This window comes from Alexandromys fortis, unplaced genomic scaffold (assembly GCF_014885135.2).
Source record: "Alexandromys fortis isolate MF-2015 unplaced genomic scaffold, M_Fortis_MF-2015_v1.1 scaffold_75, whole genome shotgun sequence".
NCBI lineage: Eukaryota > Metazoa > Chordata > Mammalia > Rodentia > Cricetidae > Alexandromys > Alexandromys fortis.
In genome coordinates, this window is record NW_026067956.1 from 8,477,902 (window position 1) to 8,498,894 (window position 20,993).

At 49.9% G+C, this 20,993-nt stretch overlaps 2 protein-coding genes across 6 annotated transcripts in view; both read right to left on the reverse strand.

The window, feature by feature from the left end:
• The window catches only part of Il17d (interleukin 17D), an 18,470-nt gene extending 4,288 nt beyond the window's left edge, over nucleotides 1-14,182 (reverse strand). Inside the window, exons 1-2 of one of the 4 annotated variants that reach the window (XM_050152358.1) lie at nucleotides 13,117-14,182; nucleotides 12,440-12,735 (exon numbers count right to left, since the gene is read on the reverse strand). In XM_050152358.1, the coding sequence (XP_050008315.1) occupies nucleotides 12,440-12,735; nucleotides 13,117-13,131 (311 nt within the window). In that variant the 5' untranslated portion in view covers nucleotides 13,132-14,182. Of the gene's footprint in view, nucleotides 1-62; nucleotides 2,080-2,110; nucleotides 9,455-12,439; nucleotides 12,736-13,116 lie in introns of those variants that run through there. The other 3 variants (XM_050152359.1, XM_050152357.1, XM_050152360.1) reach the window with 3 other exon arrangements.
• Nucleotides 14,183-19,198: 5,016 nt separating this feature from the next.
• The window catches only part of Ift88 (intraflagellar transport 88), a 97,081-nt gene continuing 95,286 nt past the window's right edge, over nucleotides 19,199-20,993 (reverse strand). The window contains exons 25-26 of one of the 2 annotated variants that reach the window (XM_050152280.1): nucleotides 20,248-20,358; nucleotides 19,199-20,014 (exon numbers count right to left, since the gene is read on the reverse strand). In XM_050152280.1, coding sequence (XP_050008237.1) covers nucleotides 19,893-20,014; nucleotides 20,248-20,358 — 233 coding nt within the window. In that variant the 3' untranslated portion in view covers nucleotides 19,199-19,892. The remainder of the gene's footprint in view (nucleotides 20,015-20,247; nucleotides 20,359-20,993) is intronic. The other variant, XM_050152279.1, reaches the window with a different exon arrangement.

The window sequence follows — 20,993 nt, forward strand, 5'->3', positions numbered from 1 at the left end:
GTGCTGGGATTAAACATGAACATAACTTTTATAAATGAAAACATGCAATTTGGGTGGCTCACAATTTCAGAAGTTTAGTGCATCGTCATCATGGCAGGAAACATGGTGTGCCAGCAGACATGGTGCTGGAGGAGGAGCTGAGAGAGTTGTACATTCTAGATCCACAGGCAGCAGGAAGTGAATTGTCTCATTGGGTGTGGCCTGAGTATGTATGAGCCCTCAAGACCCGCCTCCACAGTGACACACTTCCTCCAGCAAGACCACCCCTAATCCAACATGGTCACAGCTCCTAATAGTCCCACTCCCTGACGGGAGGGAGAGCCTGGCTGAAAACAGGCCTCAGAGAGATGCGGTGAGAGACACTGCGGGTCTGCCTGGCAGCACCCTTGCTGCTGGCAGTTTGCAGAGAATGGAGGCGGAGGCGGTGCCAGTCCTGGGTACTCCAGCACGCTGGCAAAGGCATGTATCCTGTATCTAAGGCCTACGGACAGGCAGGACCATGGGCACCAGGCACTGAGACCATAGCCAAGTCCCGTGGAGGGTCTGGGGAAATTCCTCAGGGACCTGGAAGATGTGGTTACAGTACAGGCTTCTCTAAGCCGCCAGAGAAGAGGTAACTGTTGCAAAGGTCACAATGGCGGAAGCAGTGGTCTCAACACATGGGTCATGACCCCTTTGGAGGTCGCATATCAAACATCCTGCATATCAGATATTTACATTACAGTTCAAAACAGCAGCAAAATTACAGTGATGAAGGAGCAACAAAATAATTTTATGTTTGGGGTCAGCACAACATGAGGAACTGTATTAAAGGGTTGCAGCCTTAGGAAGGTTGGAAGCACTGGGTTTGGATGATAGGTATGAGGGTTAACACAGGGATGTTGGCGGGGCAGGGGGGAGGGGATGAGCATGTGTAGGAGAGAATGATTGTGTGTAAGCACGCATGTGTGAAGAAAGGCATGGGTAGAGGCTGCGTGTGAGATGTGAGAGCATGTGTGTGAATGTAAGAATGTTCCAGAGGACCTGTGTGTGGAGATTCAAGTGTGAGCATGTGTGTAAATGTAAGAGTGTTCCAGAGTACCTGTGTGTGGAGATTCAAGTGTGAGCATGTGTGTAAATGTAAGAGTGTTCCAGAGTACCTGTGTGTGGAGATTCAAGTGTGAGCATGTGTGGTACACAGACATGCTTAGGGCATGAGCGTGTTTGAATGTGTGAACGTGTGACTGAGAATATATTGCTTGCGTGTGTTGAGTGTGGGAGCATGTGGGCTCACATGTGTGGGGGCAGGCTAGGGATCTGGTGGGAGGCACAGGGCATAAAATGGCCCTGGAGCCAGAGCAGAGGACAAGACATTTAATCCCACAGCTCCCTGGATGGGGAAAGAAGCCGGGTTGCCCAGGATCCAAGGAGACTCCTGGAGAACCCAAGAAAATTCCCGGAAGACTTATAGAGATGAGGGGCTTCTCTTTGGCATAGCTGTTTGACCTGAGACCATCATCCACCCGGTCCAGCGCTGCCCAGCATCCTGAGTGTCCTTCAGGAGCCGCCGTCTCTCAGGTGCCACTCTTGTTAGTTTTGTAGGTCAAACTGTTACTGCTTGGGCGCCTGGTAGCTAAAGCCTCATCCAACTAAAAATACCATCCCAGCACTCCAGTTGGTCCCAGACCAAACCTTTCCACTTCACCTTGAAGCCTTCAGACTGAGGCTGGTGACAAGACCCCCAAACTCCCCATCTCTACCTGCCACCTGGGATAGAACGGAGGAATGAGCAATAGGGATTTTCAAAATGTGTCTTTGAGAGCTGGATTGTTCCCTTGCACAGGAAGGTGCTCAACATGGAGACCAGATGTGCCATCCACAGCAGGCCACTCACGCAGAGTGACCAGCACCACAGAAAGGCAAGTAGCCCCTGCGTTTGTGGATGCCCAGCTTCCTGTCTAATCTGAAGAATCACCAGCTCCTTGGGACAGAAGGAGCAAGGCCTCCGTAAGGACCCTTTCTCTTCCAAACATGGAAATGAAGCCCAGCAGAAACCCTGCCTGGCCTCCCTGGCCAGTCCCCCGTTGTCTCTGCAAAACGCTGCTCTGTGCAAACTTGGCGCGGTACCTGCCTGGAACACATCAAGTTTTCCCCACTGACGAATCTCAGGAGCGGCTCTGGCTCGGTGTGAAGTTTGGCTGGGGTGAGTGACAGCTGCCCGGGCTTAATCCAAGAACAAAGGACAAGTCCTCCAGGGATGATTAGAAGTGGTGGAAACTGAGCCCCTGGAGGAATGTGAGTGACAACAGGGACAGAAAAAGAGCGCTCCCCTGGGGCCTGGACTCGTAGGAAACAATTCCCGGCGGTTCCGGAGGCGGGGGCGGGGCTCCGAGAACAATGAACGTGTTCCCAGTCGGAATCTGCCACCTGATGAGCCCTCCGAGGCCCAAGGGTGGCTGGGCAGCCACCAGCACAGTTTGCCACTTTCCAAAACATATTTCCATTTCAAAGCAGCAGAACCCAAGGGTTACTGATTCTCCCCGGGGGAACCCAAAAATCCCCAAGCCCAGGCACCAGGCTAAGGGGTCCTGACCAGAGAAGTTCAGAGCACCCGTGAGTCAGTGGGGACAAGATGGCCTCAGCAGCCTGAGTCAGCAGCACTGAGAGCCAGTAGGTTCAGCCCAGCAGACTTTCTAGAAAAGGCAGGGAACGGTCGGATAGGAGTCCTGGAAAGAAAACGTTGGTCCGGTCTAGGCACTGACCAGTGACCCAGAGCAAGTCGGTTGCCAGCTGAAGGGGACAGTGTGACAGGAAGGTTACTTCGCCAGCTTCCTGAGCCCTTCGGACCAGGCTTGAGTTTTGGAAAGGCCTTGGAAAATTCCCTCCAGCCAAGCGTATTCTTTTAGTCTATAACCGACTTTCCCAGCTTAGAGCCTGGCAAACTGATTCTAAGACTCACAGGGAAGGAAAAGGCCTAGGAACCATCAGAACAGATTCCAGGGGAAATGAAGGGGTGGATTTGCCACCAGACTGGAAGTGATTAAGATAACGAGAAGATCAAGACAGTAGACAATCCCTGGGGATCTCTAGGGATAAGCAGCTTCCTTCACTAAAAGCCGAGACTCCTCTGAGAAGGCCCTGTCCGTGCAGGCAAGACAGCCAACATGGAGCTTACTGAGTCCTTGTATCAGAACCACGCATGGCTCTTGTTTAAAAGGAAGGTTCTGGCAGAGTGTGGTGTGTGACACACACATCAATGTAGCACTCAGAAGGCTGAGGCAGGAGGACTATAAGTTCCCATACGCCAAGTATGGAACCCAGTTTCCTGAGAGGTGAGCCAATCATCACGACCTATTCATTATATAAGTAGTCATGTACTGAAACCTTACATGGTGCCTCACGAACATGCATAATCAGTGTGCTAGTAAAATTTACATATCTTAGAAGGATAGAATTATAATTTCCAGTCTTGTATGCTGTGGAATACTTTAACTGTGTAAAGGTGTGTTGTGTTTGTTTATGCTGCGTTTGTGCAACGATATAAAGATGTGCTGCCTTGCCTGCCTAGGGCACCTGATTGGTCTGATAAAAGGCTGAAGGGCCAACAGCTGGGCAGTAGAGGGGTAGGCGGGGCTGGCAGACAGAGAGAAGAGGCAGCAGGAGGAATCTAGGCTCAGGAAAGGAAAGAAGGAAAGAACCAGGGAGAGAGGGAGATGCCCGGGCTTGGCAGTCAGGCAGCTGCCAGCCACCCAGCCACAGAATAGGACATAAAATAAAAGAAAGGGAAAAAAAAGGCCTGAGGCAAAAGGTAGATGAAGAGAAACAGGTTAAGTTGTAAGAGCTAGTGGGACAAGCACAAGGTAAGGCCAAGTTTTCACATTCAATACTGACTCTGTTGTGCTTTGGGGGCTGGTGATCTGAGGAAACCCGGATACACTTGCCCACCCTCGGAGTGTGCTGCTCTGGGCTCACTGAACTTGGGCATCTTGAAGATGAGTCTGCAGAGATATGGCTGCATCGAGCCGTGTCTGGCCACATCTGGCACTGGGTGGCTAGCCACTGTTACCATGGACACGGTGACAGCAACAACTGGATGACACGTTTTCATGGTGCCTTTTCTGTCTGAGCAAACCATCCCCAGACTGCCCTCCATGCTAACGGTAGTTCACACGAAGGTCGTTATAACCCGAGCTGGCACTGCCATGGAATGGCCGTGGGACTTAGTTGTGCTTCACTGGAGGCACACAAGTGAGCTTTGTAAAAATAGCAAAGCTCTTTCTTCCCTCACCCCTAGAGATTCGGAATTATTGCTCTGGAACAGGGCCATGATGTTGCTATTTTTTAAAAAGCCTCCCAGACAATTCTCACAGACAGCCCTCCTTGTTCAGGCTGTTTGGTCTCCACATTTAAGAAAAGTAATGAAGCCAGACCCGACGATGCATACTTGTAATCCCAGCATTTGGAAGGCTGAGGCAGGAGGATTGCCACAAGTCTGAGGCCAGCCTGGGCTATGTAACAAGACCCTGCCTTCCAGCAAACAAACAAAAAATAATAATAATAAATTAATGAGGGTTTGAGGGTTGGGTGTCTCTCCACGGTACAGTGTTGGCCTCATCTGAGAGAAGCTTTAGGCTCCACTCCCAGCACTGGGGGTTAGAAAAGGTGTTTGTGGGGGAGGATCTGTAACCTTCTAATCTCCCATTTTCCCTTTGAGCTAGCCCTCCCTGCAGCTGGGGTGGGCAGGACTCTCCACACTATAGGAATCTCCTTGCATATGAACTGACCAGGGCTCCAGGGCTGGAGCGTGGACTCCGTGGGGGAAGCAGGGGGTAACTGAGGACACTGGAAGCTACAAACAGCTTCCCTCTAGGGGGAAGCTGTGGCCAGCGGGCCCATCAGCTCCACCCTCCTTCCATTTGCTAAGGCCCCAGGGAGCCAAAGAGCAGCAGGGTCTGCTGCCAAGAAGCACTGAAAAACCCTCCTCTCGCCCTAGTAGAAAACACGGCGCCTTTCTCATCAAAGAGGACATGGAAAAATTTGTCAGGGACAGCGGCGTCCTGACCAGGACGTAGATCCCCAAGGGCTTCACCTGGCCAAGGACAGTTAGAGGTCCAGCCTGCTCTGGCTGCGGCCATCTGAACTTGGCAGAGCTGAGGCTGAGGCTGAGGAAGCTCCAGAGGGGCTACTAGTAGCAGGCAGGCTCACCTGCCCCCCTTCCCTCTCACATGCGGGGAGGGGGGCTGGGGGGGAGGATAGAGGTACTGCAATGATGGCGCCTCCCCTCTCAACGTGGGAAACTGCAGCGGGGTCTGTGGATACTTAGCATCCAGTCCCACACAGGGCACACAGTGATGCTCCAACCTGGGGATCCATTTATTCTCCACAAAACCTATTCACCAAGTGGCCAAGCCAAAGGACAGAGTATTCGGAAAGAATTTGGAAGGCCATGGTTGGAGGCAGTGGGTCTTGCACAATAAGAAGATGGAATGAAAATGACAGCCCAGATCTCTCGAAGGCTTTCATTCTCTGTCATGGCAAATGTGACAGTCGAGCAGCTGGGAAGCAGCTCTTCAAAGGAAAAACTCCCTGGGCCCACAGGACTGCTGGCTCTCCAGGGGAAGCTGCAGAATGTGGGTCCCGAGCCATCTTTGATGTCCCCGACCTTGGAACAATGGGGATGTGTGAGGGAGGAGCCCACCTGGCCCAGGAAGGCAGCTGTCACCATGGAGGGGCCGCTCACATACACTAACCAGCCTGCCCTCTTCAATTCTAAGAGTTCCTGGTATTTTTCTCCCCGACAACTTAGTAATTTGGGGAGATGAGTCCCCTCTCTTTCACCTTCCCACAGAGAGCAGAAGGAATATCACTTCGTGGCCTGTGTGGGACAGCTCGCATTTGCCCAAATCCTCCTGTTGGCATGGGCGCACACATTTTATTCAGGTGAGGAGCGTTGAAAGAGGTGTCCAGAGAGTGAAATATTGTCATCCTCCCTGGCGGCACCCTGCGTGCTGAAGTAAAGCCCTGGCCGGGGGTAGCCAGCAGCCATCAAAGCCGACGGTAATCCGGGAACAATGCTCCATGACAATGCGTTTATTCTTGTCCCTGACAGGTGACAGGTGCAGCAGAGCTGGCTGGATTCTGAGAAGCCCGCTGGGGCAGGTCAGCTCTGCACTTGGGCAAAGTCAAGGTCACTTGTCCATGATATGTATATATTTGAAAAATGCCAACATCTCTTAGTTAAGCTGCTTGGGAAAACCAAAAAATCATGCCTCCTTTTCCACAGTGGCCAACAGGGACAATATTGTGACAATATTGTGGAGACTCCAGCCAGACCGACAGCATTCTTTCTGTGTGGGCGTCTGTTCTTTTCCCCAAGTCACCCCCTTTCTTTCTTAACAGAACTTTATCCTGATGAGCTGCCTAGGAGGTCATAGTGCCTGTGCTGCCGTGGCTCACCCAGCACAGGAGATAAAACAGAACCTTGGTTTCCTGGAAGACAGGTTTGCGACACTGTCATAAGGTCTTTTTTAGTAACCCACAGGTATGAACCAGAGATGTAGGAAAGAGTGAGGTCACTAGGGAAAAACTTACTTAGGAAAGGACTGCCACCCCAAATTCCAAAGGGATGAGAGTCCCTGGGCCACCATCTGGCAGGATGCTTGCCTTGTGCTGCCCCCTGTTGGCCAGAGTTACAACTGCAAGGAAAGATGGATCCCAGGGCTTGGGACTCTAGTCAGTTTGCAGATCTCTTTGCACTGGAGCCTTGGCACAAACTGGAAAGTGTATAAAGGTGGGAGAGAGTGTCTTTAAAAGGCGAACAGGAATGTCTTTAAAGGCTAACTGATGTGAACGTAGTCCCCTCCGACAGTGAACTGCAGACTCTCTCTCAAGCCTTAGCCAGTACATACCTTCCTAGGAATGTGCCTCCCATGTCTAAACTTCAGATAGCATGTTCGAGTTTAACTTCTAAGTCCGGCACTCTAGGGTAGCTGGAATAAAACAGAGCAGTCACTACTGTAATAACCTCACTGCGCTCTACTCTCCCTTCTCAGAGATGATCCAACAGGAGATGGAGTGAGCACGGCATCCTGACACATCACAGGGCGACCGGGCAGGGCTCACCTGCACACAGCACAGCAATACCTGGATGGCCCTACGACAACTAAGGTGGCTAGCGAGCGGCTGTCGACAGGGCAGAGTGTGGAGCAAATGTGTCAGGAAGGACAGGGTTTCATGACACTACTGAGATTGTCGGCATTTTAAAACTTATGGATTTCTGGAATTTTCTACTTAGTATTTTCAGTTGACTTTGGGAAATTGAAGTCGCTGAAAAGGAAGTCAAGTGTGAGGGCGGTGGAAGCAACGGTGCTCTTGATTTCTGTTCTTTTCCCTAATGTTCATTTATTTGATGTTTGAAGCAGGGTGATGCTATGTGGTCCAAGAGTCTCTCAAACACGATCCTCCTGCCTCAGCCCTTTGAGTGCTGGGATGGCAGGTATGTGCACGCCACCTTGCTGCCTTTGAGCTTTAAATTTTCTTTGAAAAGATTTGCTGGGCAGAAATTGATGTGAATGACACCTGTGCACATGGCAGCACTCAAGGCCAGTGGCGCCCTTGCTCCGTTGTCAGCTTGTTCAGCCCCTGCCAACATCTGGTGAGTAAGTAAGACCCGAGGGTGCCATTGCGGGAAGATAGCGTAACTAACGGACATCTCACAGGGCAAAGCGTTGCTTAGATGAGCCATCCTGTCTAGCAGTCTGGCCTTTTCTCCTCACACACGGAGAGCAGGCCACAGTACCTGGTCAGAGCCCAGTACCACTCGGAGTGCTCAGGTCATCACTGGGCAGGGGTGACCCTGCCTCCTCGCTAACAGAGTAACTGGAGACCACATGCGCCGCACTGGTACATTCTGAGAGCAGAAGGTTCTCAGGCACTGAGGCTCTGCCCCGCACCTATGGGCAGATGCTGAGGTCACCGTCACCCCTTACTCCCTTGCTAAAGTTACACCTTCAGACATCTGGTGACCTGTGTGTCTTGTTTTTGTTTTGTTTTTTGTTTTTCTTAGATAGGATTTCTCTGTGTAGCCCTGACTGTCCTGGAACTTGATCTGAAGACCAGGTTGGCCTTGAACTCAGAGATCCACCTGCCTCTGCTTCCAGAGTGCTAGGACTGAAGGCGTGCGCCACCACTGCCTGGCTCTGTGAGTCCTCCCCAGCCTTGGCTCTCAGGTCTGTTCCACCAGGATGTTTGAAGAGGTGGCAAGGCCACTGCAGTGTCTGGTGTGGGGCAGCCAGGGTGCCCAGGACAGGGTGGGCTATTGAGACACGGCTCACATCACAAGTGCTGGCTACAGGAAGTGGGACTTCATCCTGTGGAGAGCTCTGGAAGGCAGCACTTTGAACCTGAAGTTACCTTGAAAAGAGGGAAAATCGGGGACAGATGGCCTCACCTCAGGGGGTTTCCAGAAGAGTGCACAGACCCAGAACATTAGAAAGGACTTAAAGGGTCCCCAGCATCCACCCACGGGCCTGCGGCAAATCTGCTTGTTGTTGGTCACCAAGAGCCAACAAAATTGTTTGTTGTGAAATAAATTTAGGTGTAGACTCTTAAAGTCTTGGGGCTGGGGGAAAGTTATATTAAAAAAAAAACCAAATAAAGCCTAAAAATAAACGATTTTGCATTACTCATATCCTAGAGAAAATAAAACTTTAAGCCTACTACTAGAATAAACAAGCTAAAATTGCTTAGAGCACTGGCAGGTGCTTATCTTTGGAGTGTCATCATACAAGCTGGTGTGTCTTTAAACTTTAATACACTCCAGCGTCCCAGCAATAGAGCTCTGAATATATTAATCTGCTGTTTAAAAATCTCCCTGAGCAATCAGGTTCATTTGTTTTTGGCATTTTTGTTTTTTAAGCAAAGGAGAAACAAACACATAATTGCTACAAGGTGAAAGAGAAAATATTTTTATGCTCTGGGAGATGAATGATGCTTTCCTAATAACGCTGGGCCCTGCCGGATGGATGAAGTCAGTGGTGTCCGGTATCCCAGGTCTACTGTTTTGGGTTTGTTACCAGGCAACAGTCTCTTAATGTCCAAGCTGTGACGTCTTCAGAGCTCAGCCCAGCCATGGAGTGACAGAGCTCTGAAAAGCCCACCTCCACGTCCACAGCACCCCTTCCATGAGCCCCCAGCCTTGACCAGCAAACGAGCCCCTCACACCAAGGCTCCGTGTGTCTCGGAAGTCGAAGCTGCATTTCTGCAATGTCTGCCTTTTCCTCAGCGTTGGAAGCTAACCCTTCTCCCCATTTTAACAAAGAAAACGTCTCCAGTAGGCACACTAGCACAGGTCTGTCAGCCCAGATACTCGGAAAGCTGAGGCAGGGGGATCATGTGAGCTCAGGAGTTTGAGACCAGCCTGAACAAAATAATGAGAACCATATCTTTTTTTTTTTTTTTTTTCAAATGCAGCTGGGTGTGGCCATGTTAAGGTTTGGTTCCAGCACTCTGAGTTCCAGGCTAGCTGGAGCGTCATCCTGAGAGCCTGACTCAAAGAAGGAATGAAAGAAAAGTGTCATTATGAATGTATGCTGTCGGCTTCTCTTCTGGCACTAAAGTGACTGCATGCTAGTTGCACCTTTTCCCCTGAGGAATGCCGACCGACCTGCTTCTGTGATCTAAACGCTGCCTCCCTCTTCAGAGCTCTGTTTTATGCAACCCACAGTTTATTGGTGGACACAGCGATACTTCCCAACCCTGGTTGCTGGGCAACGACTGATATCCTATTCAGCAGTCATTTGGTACGTGGACACACGGGTCTGCAGGAGAGAAGTCCGATCACGGGTCAGGTGGATCTAAAGTGTGATATGGAGCCAGGCACAGGTGTGCAACCACTGACGAGGTGGAGCAGGAGATCAGCTGAGCCCAGCGCTTGAAGCCAGCCTGGGTAACAACATGTTTCCCTCTCAAGACATACTTTTGGATAATTACAATCCCCATTTCTTCCTTCCCAAATCATCCCAATTCACACGCCTCCACTGCACCCGGGCTTCCTTCTTCCTCCACCTTCATCAAAGCAGCCTGATGATGGCTGCAAAAAAACCAAGTTTCTCACTTTGGTTTCGACATGTGCTTTGTTCCCTAGATTGCAATATTCAGCTCTTCACTTGGGGAGAGCCAGGTCACATGCTTTCCCTTCCACTGAGTGCCTGACCTTGGCCCATCTTCCCTTGAGGTCACTGGCTTTATCAGTTTCTGGTTCTGGCTCTTTGGGAGAGAAGCCCTTTGTGACTCGGTAGCAAACATTTCTCCCCTGGCTTGCCCTGTACTCTAGTCTGTTTTGCCAAGACGACACAGCATGTAATTATATAACTGATTTTCTTAATCTTATCTTTTATGATGTCTGGGGCTGTGAGCTGCTAAACAAGCCTCCTCCACACCAAGATTATAAATAAAATCGCTCGTGTTTTTCTTCCTCTTTGTGGCCTTATTTTTTTTACACTTAAATCTTTGAATCATCTGGAATTTGTTGTCACAGATGAGTGAGATCCAACCATATTCTCTTCCAGCTGGAGACCCAGATGTCCTGAAACCAGGATCGCCATTCCCTAAACACAGAAGCCTGCTGATAGTCAGTGCCTGTTTTAACCCTGGATTCCACCTACAGCAGTCTCTCCTGTGCGGTGGTTTTTCTAACTCCGCACTTCCTTATTTCTCCCTTAGCACTCTGCTTTGCCTATAAGAACGTGGTCATTTTAGTCCTCCATCACCATTGGGAACAGCTCTGGGAATCCAGGAGAAAAGCAAGCTCCCAGACACTCAGGTCCCATATATACAATGGTGTTGAATTTGCACAGCACCTACGCATACCCTCCCGTAGGCTTCAGCCATCGCTACACACTTAACACAGCCACGCTCTGTACACTGCCGCACCGTGTTGCTTAGGGAGTAACGATGAGAAAGATTGCATATTCGGCACAGAGGCTAGTTCTCTCAGATATTCCTGATCTGTGACTTGTTGGCTCTGTGGATGCAGAATCTGCAGATCTGAGGAAGGTTGAGTGTGCTGCCTCTGTAGCTGGTGCCACGCCGGCACCTGAGCTGGTGGAAAGTGGGGGGAGCGTGTCCATTCAGAACACCAGCGTTCTCAGAAGTCCCTTCCTCGGCCCTCTCACAGATGAGGCTCTGTACTTTCTGGGTTGCACTTTTTCTATCCTCCTCCTCAACTCAGGAGGTGAGGGACAATGTGGGGAGCACACAGAGAGGCAAGGCAACAGGGCCAGCTTCAACTGTCAGCACCTGCAGCAAGGGCCCGGCATGGTCCCCTAAAGCCTAGCTTCCTTCCAATCAGGGTAAGCGACCTGAAGGATGGGGATGACCACAAGGTCAGCTCACCAATGCTGCTAAATACGGTGGGAGAGGATGAACAAGGGGCCTGAAGCCATCTGTCCACCCCCACCTATCGTGCAGATCTTTCTCATCTACAGCGCAGTGTGAGGGCTCCCTCCTCTGCCTTCTGACATGAGTTCAAGGAAGTTACCATCGTTTGCGCAGGCCCGTGTGGCCACACTTCTTACACAGCCCACGCTTCCCTTTGGCATGCTCTTCTTTTGACACAACCCCTGGGTTAGGCCATCCTCAGAATCTGGCCTATCTCCACGCATCTTGAATGTCACTTTCATTCCCAAAAAGATCTCTCTCTCTCTCTCTCTCTCTCTCTCTCTCTCTCTCTCTCTCTCTCTCTCTCTCTCTCTCTCNCTCTCTCTCTCTCTCTCTCTCTCTCTCTCTCTCTCTCTCTCTTTCTCCCTTCCTCCCTTTCTCCCTCCCTCCATTTCAAGCTACCACACATCAGAAGCTTCTCTCTTCACCCCATGTTCAGTTCCCCAGACATCCTCTCAGAGGGTGTGCCTCCTAGGTCTCAGTTCCCAGTCACCTCCAAATCACACTCCCACAGGCCTCCTTTGTGCAAAGCCCCTTACAGAATTAATAAAGGGTTGCTCACGATGTATCAGGTAAAGAATAGGCGGTCGATTGGTATTTATTGCATAACAAATGCAGGAAGAGCTGGCAAGAGGACACAGTGTTTCCTTGAAGAACGTGACAGACCTCTGTAGAGACCAATCGCTCCCAATTTAGTTATCCCATCTGCCTCTCCGGGCTCCTCCCAGAGCTCACGGACCAGTGGACACCAGCCCCACCCTGAAAGTTCCACCCTGCCCCACCCATCAGCTCCACCACGCCCACCTGCTCCTCAGACCCCGCCCCTAGCCTCCAGTTGGCTCCGCCCCATCCCGCTAGCTCCACCCGATCCCCATCAGGACGCGGCCCTCGATCCCCGCCCGCCTTTCCCTCAGGCTCCACCCGGCCCGCCCGCCCCGCCCCCTAGGCCCCGCCCCAGCGACTCCACCCTGCCCCACCCACCTGTCCTGCAGGCCCCGCCCCGCCCCTCAGGCCCGCTCACCTGTACGCCCAGGGCGAGACGCTGCGCAGGTTGGTGGGCGGCCGGAAGCGGCGGTCGGCGGGCCTGCCCCCGGCAGGGCAGCTGGCGTTGCGCGCCTGCTCGCGCGGCCCGAGCTGCAGCGTGTGGTGGAAGGCGCTGAGCACGCCGACCGCCAGCCGTCCGTACAGCTGCTCCAGGAGCTCCTCCGGCCGGTCCGCGCAGTCCCGCGGCCGCGCCGGGCGCCTCCCGGTCCTCAGCGCGCCCGCCGCGCGGCCCGGCGCCAGGGCCAGCAGGAAGCCGACCGCGAGCATCCAGACCTGCGGCGGGACAGGCCGCGCTCAGCGTCGCGGGAGCCGCCCGCCGCTCCGCACACCGTGAGGCCCTACCCGAGCATGGGCGCCGCGCGGGCCGGCCCCCGAGCGCCGTCCCCGCCCGCCCGCCGCCCTCGCGGCCCCCGGGGCCCGGCCCGCCGCCGGCCCGCGCGCCCCCGACCCCCGCCGCCGCCGCCACCCAGAGCCGGAGCCCGCGCGGGGGGCGGCTGGGGGGCGCGCGTGCACGTGTGCGTGTGCCTGCCGGGCTGCTGCGCGGCGGGCTGCGAGTGCCCGTGAGACGCCGCTCCCGGCCGTCGCCCCCCGACCCTCAGCCCCAGCCCGGCCGGCCTCGGCCATGCCGTCGCCGGTCCCCCCGAGGGCGCTCACCAGTGTCCCCAGCATCGCGTCGCCGAAATGCTTTCCAGACTTGTTAGGAGGGGGGCTGATGGCTCTTGAGCGAAGTAAATAAAGGCGCCGCACACGCGGGGCGTGTGGCCTGCGGGTTGGGTGTCGCCCCCACCGAAGTGGACTGGCGCGGTCCGCCTGGCTGGAGGAGGAGGTGGTGACTGGCCTCGACGTCTCGGCACGGACCAGTGGGGCGGCGGGGATGCAGTCGGGAGGCCGACTTTGGCTCAGAGGAAACGGATTTCTCTAGGCATTAAAAGCGGTCCAGGAGCTGGACAGGCCACTTGGAAATGAATGAACTCAAACCTAGGACTCTCCTCCTTGGGACCTCGACTTCTGCGATTTCATAGTTCGAAGAATTATATTAGAGATTAAAAAATAAAGCTAATGTTCTGTGAGGCGAGAGGAAACTGTTTCCCCCTTAATACTCATAAAATGACTCCGTGCCTCTTATTCAGCTAAAGGCAGAGTAATAAATACCCTCCCCCACCTGACACACGGCTGTAAGTGGGCATCTCTTGGTCTAGTTTTACAGTGTAGGAGAACTCAACCATGATATTGTGTGAGCAGACGTGTAAAATGAGCCTAAAGTTCTGTGAATTAACTAAGGGAAATCAGCCCAAATGAAGGACCATATTGTATCTCATGATCTCAAGAGAGCTTGCTCACCTCCTTGTCCATTCTACAAAGCTAATGAATACGGTTACTTTCGAGCACTGACGCTTTGAAAATAAAAACAAATGGTTGAATCCAGCCGAAAGCTTTTTGAAAGTTTGCAAAATAATTTTTGATTCCCTAAAATGGCTTGCAGCTTTGGGTTTGAACCAAATTGTAAACCAGTAAACTGCATTTCAGTTATGCTGTGCAATAAAACACTTGCCTTCGATGCTTTAAAACTAAAATGCTTTGTAACTGCTTCGCCGCTAACGTCCTTCGAACATGACTGCTTAAACAATGTACAGTTCTTAGGAAACACATCTGGGTTTATGGAACATTTTCCGACTAGCACATAAATCTGTTAGCATTATCTCATTTCTAGGAACATGGGAATAAAGGCGGCGGCACTCATACTGCTTATTTACTGTTTGAAAAACAGTGTAGGAGTATTTCCTGGGTGAGCTTGTCATTACCAGAGCTCCATGCACGACTCACCAGTCCTATTACAGCATCTTTTCATATCCATAGTGGCACAGGGCCAGCCGTCAAAGGCCCTTCCAGGGTCTGATCGCTGGACAACTAATCCCCTCTCCCAGCTTCCCTTTAACGGTTTTCAGTTTGTGGAAGGTCTTCGTTCCCGAAAACACACCGATCGGATCATCAGATTCATTTGTGATTAGATAGTGGCACAAAGCTTACGAACAGGCGCAGAGTAACATCATAACGAGTTCTTCCCAGGTCTCCGCGTTCTGTGACAAGACGACGCAAGTTAATAACTGGTCCAAACTTGGGGCTGGGGAGATGGCTCAGGCTTACCATGCAACACTGGTGGGCCAGGTTCTCTGCCACTCCACAGAGTTGTCCAGCCACCACATACACGTCATTTCACACGCACAGAAATCTAAACAAATAACTCTAAAGATTAGTCCAGTTAAGAGCACTGTCTGCTCTTGCAGAGGATTTGTGTTTGGTTCCTAAGCACCCAATGGTGACGCTCAGCCATCTGCAACTCCAGTTCCATGGGATCGATACCCTCTTCTGACCTCTGAGGACACCTGGTACACAGACGATGATGCACAGACACATGCAGACAAAACATTCATAAACATGAAAATAAATATTTAAAAAATGAAGTCTATATTCATCTATGTTGACGGGAAAAGAGGTGCAAAGTACAGTTAATCTCCCCGTGCCCCTGAGGTAACGGTGCGTGTTTGACGTTCTGTACTCCGTCTCCACTAGCGTAGCTGTCTAGAGTTAGCTTGATATTTTCTTTCTCATTCCTTGCTCCACTCAGCTGTCCCAAGTCCAGCAAAGATGCAAGAAAGCGTGGACCAACCTTGACGTGCCCACAGAGGCTACAAGAGAGCCATGTCTCCTGGAACTGGTGTTACAGCCATGGCTCAGTAAGGGTGCTGGGAACTGGACCCTGATCCCCAGCACGAAGGATGGATGCTGGGAACTGCTGGAGAGTCTTAAGTCATTATTTGCCACTGTAACTTCCAAAGCCGATGTGTGATTGGTTACTTCCATGCTGTCCTTGGAATCTGAGTAAGTTGCATATGCAAAAATATTCTTTGACGCTCCCTCATGTAGCTCCTCCTTTTATTCATGGCTGAGTCTAGCACCTGGGTTTTGCAATGTTTTTGCTGCTTAATCCTGCCCCATCAGCTTGTACAATACCACCTGGTTCTGAGTGCCCACGTGAATTGTAGTCTTTCCCTGCTTTGTCTGATGTCAGCTATCAAATTGTGTGGCTGCATCCAAGGTCTCCTCATCAGGAATCGCTGACCACATCCCCGAATCTGATTCCAGCACCCATGTATGTTCTGTTCAGCACTTCTCAGACTTCAAACTATGCCATTCCTCATTGACATGTCACCAATTCTCCCTGCTAGCCGTTTCCTGGCTCATTTTTATTATCATTCTTATGATCCCTTGGTGAGCTTTTCTTCTGCAGTACTTGCCTGCACTAATCCAGCTCTTTAAAAAAATTAACTTGGACTGGGGAGATGATTCAGTCAGTAAAGCGCTTGCTATACATGACAGAGGACCTGAGTTCAGTCCTTGGAATTCATGTAAAGAAGCTGGGATTATTAGCATTTGTCTCAGACTAGCCTTTTCTTTTCTTTCTTTTTTTTTTTTTTTTTTTTTTTTTTTTTTGTTTGTTTGTTTGTTTTCCGAGACAGGGTTTCTCTGTGGTTTTGGAGCCTGTCCTGGAACTAGCTCTGTAGACCAGGCTGGTCTCTAGCTCACAGAGATCCACCTGTCTCTGCCTCCCAAGTGCTGGGATTAAAGGCGTGCACCACCACTGCCTGGCAGATTAGCATTTTTTTATGGCTTGTAGAAGTGTCCCCCAAGGTCCATGTATTCAAGGCAGGTCACTGGGGCTGTGTCTTTTCCTGTGGTTCTGGGTTACCCTCAGATGAATGGGCTGTTCTGCCACACGCTTCTGCCATGATGTACTTAGAGTACTGTCTTAGTCATTGTTCTATTGCTGTGAAGAGACACCATGGCCATGGCAACTCTTATAAAGGAAAATGTTTAATTGAGGCTGGCTTACAATTTCAGGTGGCATGCAGGCAAGCATGGTGCAGGAGAAGTAGAGAAGTAGCTGAGAGATCTACATCCAGATCTAGGCTTGGAACAAGCTTTTTGTTGTTGGGTTGTTTTTTGTTTTTATTATTTTGTTGTTGTTTCTTGTATAGCCCTAGTTGTCCTGGAACTCTCTGTAGACCAGGCTGGCCTCAAATTCACAGAGGTCCACCTGCCTTTGCCTCCTGGGTGCTGGGATTAAAGGGGTACGCCACCAAGCCTAGTTGACAATGTTTTTTTTTTTTAATATTTATTAAATATACAGTATTCTGTCTGCATATATTCCTATAGGCCAGAAGAGGGCATCTTATCTCATTATAGATGGTGTGAGCCACCATGTGGTTGCTAAGAATTGAACTCAGGACCTCTGAAAGAGCAGCCAGTGCTCTTAACCTCTGAGCCATCTCTCCAGCCCCGACAATGGGTTTTTTGAAACCTCAAAGCCCACTCCTAGTGACGCACTTCTCTTTCAAATAGTGCCACTCATTGGTGACCAAGTATTTGAACCCAAGAGTCTACAGAAGCCATTCTCATTCAGACTCCACAGGTGTAAGTACAAGCTCAAAGCAATAGGACCAAGTAATCAGAGACCGAAATCAGTGTAGCTTCAAGCTATGATAAACCTTTTCCCCACTTCAGGTTGGATATCTCAGGCATTTTGTTATGGTAGTGAAAAGCTAATTAGTTATTTTTCTCATCACTGATCAAATACTCGACAGAAAGCAGCTTTAGGGGAAACATTTATTTTGGCTCAGTTTGAGAGAACACAATCCATGACATGATGGCAGGAGTGTGGCAGGCAGCTGCTTGTCAGAGCTCAGTGGACCAGGAGACAGAAGCAGCCTATGTGTCAGTGACTCACTTCCTCCCACGAGGTGCCACCTCCTAAACATTCCACCTCCCTGAACACAATTGCCAGCTGGGGACTGGATGTTCAAGCACACGATCCACTGGGGAGCATGTCACATTCAGACAATAACACTGACTAACACAGCATTCAATACAAATACCCTATTGAATTTTCTACCTCTTCTACCTCTATTCCCTTTTCCACGGTCACTTTTTTTTTTTTTTTTTTGGTTTTTCGAGACAGGGTTTCTGTGTAGCTTTGGAGCCTGTCCTGGAACTAGCTCTATAGACCAGGCTGGCCTCAGTCTCACAGAGATCCACCTGCCTCTGCCTCCCGAGTGCTGGAATTAAAGGTGTGCACCACCTCCGCTCAGCCCAAGGTCACTATTTTCTATCTGTTCTTATTAGATCTCTCATTTTCTTCCATAGACAGGAAAGCAGTCGCCACCACCAGATAAAGACTAACCCACTGGCCCTCAAACTCATACACTTTGGAACTTCCATGATGCCTTCTTGACCCCAGGCATTAACTAGCTACCATCTCTGCTTTGACAGCAGAGTGCTCTGGCTTGTCTTTGTTCTCTGGTTCTAAAAGTCTCACTTCCTGTTTGCCCAGTGTACTGCAGCTGAGGACCTTTCTAGTTCATTGCAATGACTTTGACAAGGTCATAAGATGAGATATGATATATAATATATAATTATTGCCTAAAGCAAATATCTTTATGAGAATATCTGTGTAAAAAGTTGACTGCTTGAGCTGGAGAAATGGCTCAGTGGTTAAGAGCACTGACTGCTCTTCCAGAGGTCCTGAGTTCAATTCCCAGCAACCACATGGTGGCTCACAGCCATCTATAATGAGACCCGACGGCCCCCTTCTGGCCTGCGGGCACACATGGAAGGAATGCTGTACACATAATAAATAAATAAATCTTTAAAAAAAAAAGTTGACTGCTCTGTTATTCCTTTGGTTGGATTGAACTTTTCTTGCCCTTTCTATTTCACCATATCTATACCTCTTCCCCTTCCTCATCCCATGTCCCCCCCTCAAATTCATTATCTCTTTCTTTTTGCTACATATATTTACTTACATATTATGCATACACACATGTATATATAACCCATTTAGTTTTATTTATATGTACATGTCCAGCCAGGGCTCACTCCTGGGATTGAACAACCTATGCAGGAGAGAGAGTTCATCCCTGGAGGAGACGGGCACTGGCCACCTGTAGCTTTTCATCTAGAGGTGGGACTCTATGGAATTGTCCCTGATAACACTGACACGTCAGCTATTGATGTCATTATCTGATCTGTTCAGGTAGCTGTATTCTTGAGAACTTGTGGGTAGCTTCTCCTTCATAATCAGAAGACACCATCTCACAGCAGATGTTCTGGTCTCTGGCTCTTAGATTCATCCCCCTCTTTTGATTTTCCCTGAACTTGGGTGTAGGGGTTGCACTGGAAATGTATTAGTTGGGGTTGGGTGCCCCCCAATACCCTCATATTTTAAAATGTTTCTCGGTGAGGTGGCATTTGCTTACAGTCTTAGCTACTCAGGAGGCTGAGCCAGGAGGATCATTTGAGCCCACAAGTTCAGTACCAACCATCCTGAACAAGTGAGATGGAGCAGCTAATTCACTGGACAGTCTAGACCCTCACAGACATGTCTAAAGGAAAACACAAGCTGTCCTGCCCCAGCCTGATGCTCTAAGCTAGGAGTGAGCCCATCAGTCTTGGGACCCCGCTTCACTGTGCACACACCAGTGGGGACCATTGAAAAGAGCAAGGTTACAGTTTGGTGTCTTCTCTATTTCTGTTTTGTTATGCTGCATTCAGAAGAGAACTTTCTTAACAGTGAGACAAACTTCCCAAAGACTCCAAGCAAAACCCAAACTCCAAGCAATGTAGCTTGAATAAAGAACACATACACATGTGTGTGTGTCTATATACCTATATATCTTCGTAATTCTTAAGCAATTAAATATAGTAAGCTCACTACTGGTACTTTATATATAGTAATAAAGGTAAAGGGTATACACAAGCTGTCTTGTGGCTGGGCAGATACTATGCTGTTCTAAAACACTGACTTCTCATTGCTGGTCAGTGTTACTAGAAAGGTAAGGAAGTCATTAGCCTAAGGTAGCAGCTTCATGGCTTTTATTCCATTAAAAATGACAGCATAAATCCATCTTCAGAGAACAGAATACATTTAAAGTTTCAACAGTGTACAAAATTAAAGTTCAGACATCTGACCCCAGGTTTAACATGAGCATTACCTTATAAGGAGATTTCTTTCCTTTAGTAAATGACTTACTGGGCCAGGGAGAGTATAGTTGGGAAAGTGCTTGCCTTGCAAGCCAGAGGACCTGAGTTCAAGCCCCAGAGCCCCTTTAAGGAAAGATGGGTGTGGTGGCATGTGCTTACAATTTCAGCACCGGGGAAGAGGAAGTGGAGGCAGGCAGATCCCGCGGTTGCTGGCCATCGCCTACATGGTGTGTTCCAGGCAAGAGAGGGACTCTCACAAATAAAAATGGCGGATGAGCAGTGCCTGGGGAACAACACCTGAGGCTGTCTTCTGGCTTACACACACACACACACACACACACACACACACACACACACACACACACCTCACTCACAGCATATTAGAGTTTGTATTATTCTGGAAGCAAGTCATCTCCTAACTCTTCATCAGCAAAGTCATCCTCGTCGATTCTCTTTTTGGCTGCAGTTTTTGGTCTTTCTATTTGGGGGCCCAGTGGATCCACATAGGAGGCATCTAGGTTTCAAAAGAGATCGTGCATTAGAATAGAAGAACAAGGAACTTGAAAGCAATCTAGACTCAGTCCACCCAAACCCGATGACTCCAAGTGAACAGAAACACTCTTCCAGTCTGACCAGTCTGCACATGTCAGTTCTCAGCAGTTCCCCAGGACAGGACACACTTGCCACCTCCAGGTCTTCCTCAGACCAGCTGTGCTGGAGGAGCTGGGCGGGGGAACCAGCACTTGCCTATTTCTTTGTTACTGCTACTTTCATAGGGTTCATCTGTCCCAGGCAAAGCTCTGAGCTTGGCACTCAGTCGTTCACTTTTACTACTGGCACTATTGTTCTGGCCACTATCTGAAAACAAAAATAAAAATGCATTTGTTTAATAAGTCAAGGATTCATGACATCACATTGCACATCTTAAATCATATGTGTTTGCCAAGAAATACGTAGTCTGTTTCATCAGAAGCTGACTTTGGGGAATGAAATTCAGGTTTGAAAGAAATCTCTTGTTGGAAATCTGAGCACATATAAAACACAACTTGAGCATCTGCAGCCTGCAAATGTGGGCTTACTCACGGGCTTCAGTTTTGTTTTTTTCCGTGTATTTACTGTGCTTGTGTCTGTGTGCACTTGCCAGGTATATGTGTGGAGGTCGGAAGACAACCTGTGGGAGTAGGTTCTCTCTACTCAGGTCTTCAGGCTTGGTGACATGTGCCTTTCCCTCCCTGAGCCATCTTGTTGGTCCTAGGTTTCAATTTTAGAGAAGCCGTAAGAAGCTGAGTGGTTGCCCTGAAGATTACAGCTGGGAAGAAAGCATCTGAAGGAAGGACGGACGGACGGACGGACGGACAGTGCAAAACCAGCCTCATCTCAAGGCTGGCGAGGTGCCCTAAAGACGCAACATCAGGTGTGGTGCTGTTATACTCTTTGTTTTTGAGACAAGGTCTCTTGTGTCCTGGACTCAGGCTGTCTTTGAGCTCACTCAG